The following is a 4,502-nucleotide window of genomic DNA, read 5'->3' as shown; positions in this document are numbered from 1 at the left end:
AAGGCTCATGCCATGGCGCACGAGAAAGGGTGGGGTGGGGGTAACGGGGACAGACGAGGCAGAGAGATTTAAAATCAATGATAATACCTGTGTTATTTTTTTTACAAGAAAGTGCTTCATACATTGTCATTTCATATTACTATTTAGTGGTTATATACTCAGAGTTCATCTCTTTAACCAGACTCTAGTTCTTGAGGGGAGGGACCTTAAAGCCCCTCAATTTGGGCTCTGCGTCTGGTAAGCCATCACTAAGGACTGGGCAGCCAGTGCCTTTTCATTCTCTGGGTTAAAAGTCTTATCAGTGAGTGGCTATTGCAAGCCCTTCTCAAGGCCTTGGTTGTGAGAAAGAGACAGTGTTCCCAAATCTACAAAATGAGCAGTCTCCTTGTCTTTCGGGGGAATGGTCACTGCTTACGGTGCTAAAAGAGACCCCAAAGAGGAGCCAGAGGCCCCAAGATGCTGGTGGCTCCAAGAAGGCACCCTGAAATGCTGCAGACATCTTAGAACCCTCTGGGACTTCCTAGAAGGGGCCAGAAGAACTGCAGCCTGCTCCCAGCTCAGCACAGCACCACTCATCTGCTCAGGAGCTGGCTCCAGGGAGGCCCACGGCCCAAACTCGACTCACTGGCCACAGCTGGGATATACGAGGGGAAGACGATGGTGACAGTGGACGGAGCCCTCGGGAGCGTGGGCAGGAGGCCCCATGGCCCCGCGGGGCCAGTGGCATCTAAGCCTGAGCTGAGAGACCAAGTCCCAGGCTCAGAGCTCAGACTTCAGGATTAGCAGCCAGGGCCAGCCGCACCCTCCCTGTCTTCAGCTGGGTGGACCCAGCACCTCCAGGCCTGGGGTGTCCCCGCCCCAACCGTGACCAGCACGGACTGCCTGAGGGCTACACAGTGGCTTCAGCACAAACATTCAGCCTGAATTGGAACAGAACATCAGCAACGGATGATGCTCAGGAGTTGGATACAAAGGACAATGGGGAGGGGGTGCCATTTTGGGATTAATTTAATTTTAAAAATTAAAGCTTTCTTCCCCTTTTCCTTCTAAGAGGATAAAAAGCAAAATCAACCCCCCTCCAGAAAAAAAAATCCAACATTTAAGGTGTAGTTTTTATTGCTCTCAGAGGGCTTGCTATTCAGATGCACAGGCTGAGCTGCGTTGATCTGAAGGAAATCACACGAGATTCAAAACCCTCACTCGTAGTCTCAGCCACCACTTAGCCAGGATTTTCTGCAGCCCATTCACTGACTCGGTGCAGGATTCACACATTATGTATTTGTTTCAAAGGGAGGAAACTTCTCTGGGAAACAAAAACTATTCATTAAATAGCAATAGGTCTAAATTTGCATTTTCCAGGTCATGCATGTGCATGGAAGTACCCCCCAACTTTCCTTGAGGATTTCTGTGGATGTTAGTGAATTAGCAAATGACACAGGTCTAAAACACACAGAGACAGATGAGCAGCATCTTCTGTGAAGAAAAATAAGACCCATCTCCAGTGGTCACTCTCCCTGGTGGAAGAGATGCTCCCTGCTAAGACAAAAGTGTTTGAAAGTGTGTCTTGGTGGACCCTACAGCCTTGCAAGGGACTGTGCTTGCCCACCGTCCCTTCTCACACCGTGGGACCTCGGCAGCGCTCCACTCCAGCAAGGGACTGTGCTTGCCCACCGTCCCTTCTCACACCGTGGGACCTCGGCAGCGTTCCACTCCAGCAAGGTGACCCACATGGAACTCAGTAGCAATGGCACTGCCACGGCACAGCTCCCCTAACCCTTGAAACTGCTTTATGCTGACTCCCTCAAGTTAATTTACAGCTTTGTCCATGCTTCTTTCCTCCATTCTGTTCTAGAACATGCCACTTGCTTCTCTATTCAGAATACCTGTCATGACAGGTCAGAGACAACACTCATTTTTTGTTTTTTGTTTTTTTTTTAGCTTTCATTATTCCCTTGCTGAAAAAGATGAGGGGAGAATGGCTAAAACAAGTTGAATGTTTAAGAAAAAAAGCCAAATGCAGGTGGATTGACAGTGGGAGGATTCAGCTGAGCGGAGCGGGAGGTTGGGCCCTCCAGGGTCAGTTGGGAGAGCCTCTTCCACTCCCATCAGCCCAGAGCTTCTGTCCCGGGCCAAGCATATGGGCCTCTGGAAAGAGCACCTCTCACCTGCCAGAGGGACCGCCTTGAGGCGGAGTCAGCAAGTGCAGGCTGAGCTGCCCCTTCTCTGTCAGCACACGGGAGCCACCCTGGCTGGGATCCAGGGCTGTTAAGACACCTGCCTGGACGGAGGCGCTCCTCCCCAAGGACGCAGTGGACAGGCTGGGGGAGGGAAGCAGAGGAGAGGAAGGCATCCCCACCTCTGGTCCCCAGCAGGAAGCTGAGAGCCACCAACAGCCAATAGTAAAAATAAAATCTCTAAAAGCTACCACACTCAGTATCCGTGTACTCCAGCTACCTTTAAAATGAGATCGAATGGTGCAGTCACTTTTGGAAAGCATCCTAGAGAGTCCCATGGGCTCAGGGCTGGAGGGTCTCTACTGGGTCCCTTGCTCTAGGCTCTGGGCCTGCTAGGGTTGACCTGGCATGGCCTCCCTCCCTCCCCATTACAGCACAGAGGGAATGGGGTCCCAAGAACACAGCGAGGAGGGGGATGGAGCGGCATAACGTATACGAAGATCCTGCATTTCACCAATTTCTCAGGGGCTTTTCACTTTAAAAACAGATTTAAGGAGTTTACACACAGGATTAAGTAGGAAATCTGGACAATGTTCCAGAAAATAAAATGGGCAATCGCCCTCGGCCCGCCCCGGGGTGGGCAGAAGTGATACACTAGATCGGTAGGAATCCACCCGCTTTACATTCAGTATGTGCTTATCACTAAGAGGACTCCACCACGCAACCCACCCCCACAGTCTAGAAGCGAAGGTGCCGTGCCAAGCGAGTGGGATGAACGAACTCTTGGGGGAACTGGGACCCAGTCAATCTGTTCCCAGGAGGACAGTGGAAAATTCATTAAGATACAGTTTTTTGGGAGTGCGGGGAAGAGGTGAGGGGCCAGGTTAAGTTCCCGAAATAACTGGTAAAAACAAACAAACAGAAAACCGATCTAGGTTAGAAAGAGAAAGCGGCCAAAGGCTCCCTCGCGGAGGCAGAGTTCTCGCAGATGGCGTGATGGGTGGCCCGCTGGGGACCACCGCCCTGCGGGTAGCGGCACCCCCCAGGGATGCAGGCCTGGAGGGAGAAGCCACTGTCTTCATCTGGCAGGCCTTCTGAGTGCTCGGCTCAAGTTTTATTTGTTAATATTAGTCACCAGTTAATAAGAAAAATAGTTTCTAAGTGTCTTTTTCCCCCTGCTCTGTGTGTGTTGTTGTTTTTAATTGAGTTAATTGGATACCACCGTCAGGTTATGTGTGTTCAATCACAGCCATTAATTATTCCTTTTTCTTAAATTCTTGGTTTCCGTAGCTGGAGCCTTTTTCTATTTCAGTCACTCCTATCAGTCTGCGGACTCCAAAGGAAGCTTTAAAATAGGAGAGAGAGAGAACAGGTTAAATTGATCATTCTGCCCACCCTTTTCCTCCAGCCTCAGACTGTCCCCCCTGCCCTGTTCTTCTGGGTGGCCAGGTCAGTGGTCCCAGGGAAACAGGTGGCCTAGGTCATGCCCTGTTCGTGGGTGGTCCCAGTTGAAGTGTCATTCAGCAGAAGAGGACACTGGCAGTCACTGACCCCGGGGGGCACCCTCACACCCCAGGAGGGATCAGGAGATGACCTGGCTCATGGGCAACAAAGCCTTTCCATCTACAGAAATCCCATTAGCCTCCAGGGGTGGGAGAGTGCTGTGTTCACAGCACAAAGAAAGGGCTCCGAGGAGTCCCAGCAGGTGGCTAGCATGTGCTCAGGACAGGTGCACAGTGGCAGAGCCACTGAAGGTCAACAGGTAGTGCTGGATAAGGCCAACGTCCTGCTTTGGCCTGCAGAGCCCAACCCTGAGAGCCCCACACAGCAGCAGCTCAGGACCCTGATGTGGCAACCTCACAAAGCACTGGGCAATGTCGGGGTAAGAGAACATGCTCTGAGGCGCGAAAGGCTTGGCTTGGTCCCCACTTCCCTGAGGTTCTGTGGCCGTGGGGATGAGTTGTCAGTCCTAGATACTGAGGCTGATATACAGGAGTTCCCTAGAATGTGAGCTCTGAACATTCATGCTCCTTACCTGCGCCTACAAATCCCAAGAATGTCAGGATCAGAAGGGGGGATCCACTTGCAAAGACACCCAAGACAAAACTGAAGAGTGGAGAGAGGAGAAAGGTGGCCCAGAAGAGGAAATTCAGGAGAGTCCATGGCCTTCTGGATGGTTTAAACTGATCCCCAGGAAACACACCCTTCTGATTATACATCTCCTGTAACGCATCCTATAAGAGCCAATGAAGAAAAAAAGTGGGCTGTCTTTAAACATTGTTTTTTAAATAAATATTTTATTTATTATTATTATTATTATTATTAATT

At 50.7% G+C, this 4,502-nt stretch overlaps 1 protein-coding gene across 5 annotated transcripts in view; it reads right to left on the bottom strand.

The window, feature by feature from the left end:
- Positions 1-1,098: 1,098 nt before the first annotated feature.
- AGPAT3 (1-acylglycerol-3-phosphate O-acyltransferase 3) overlaps positions 1,099-4,502 on the bottom strand; it is a 112,528-nt gene continuing 109,124 nt past the window's right edge. For all 5 annotated transcript variants that reach the window (XM_006169443.3, XM_006169447.3, XM_006169445.3 and 2 more), the window contains 2 exons: positions 4,210-4,408; positions 1,099-3,519 (listed from right to left, as the gene is read on the bottom strand). In XM_006169443.3, coding sequence (XP_006169505.1) covers positions 3,431-3,519; positions 4,210-4,408 — 288 coding nt within the window. In that variant the 3' untranslated portion in view covers positions 1,099-3,430. The remainder of the gene's footprint in view (positions 3,520-4,209; positions 4,409-4,502) is intronic.

Source organism: Tupaia chinensis, unplaced genomic scaffold (genome assembly GCF_000334495.1).
Source record: "Tupaia chinensis unplaced genomic scaffold, TupChi_1.0 Scaffold147038_1, whole genome shotgun sequence".
In the NCBI taxonomy this organism is placed as follows: domain Eukaryota; kingdom Metazoa; phylum Chordata; class Mammalia; order Scandentia; family Tupaiidae; genus Tupaia; species Tupaia belangeri.
This window is presented reverse-complemented; position numbering and strand designations above follow the sequence as displayed.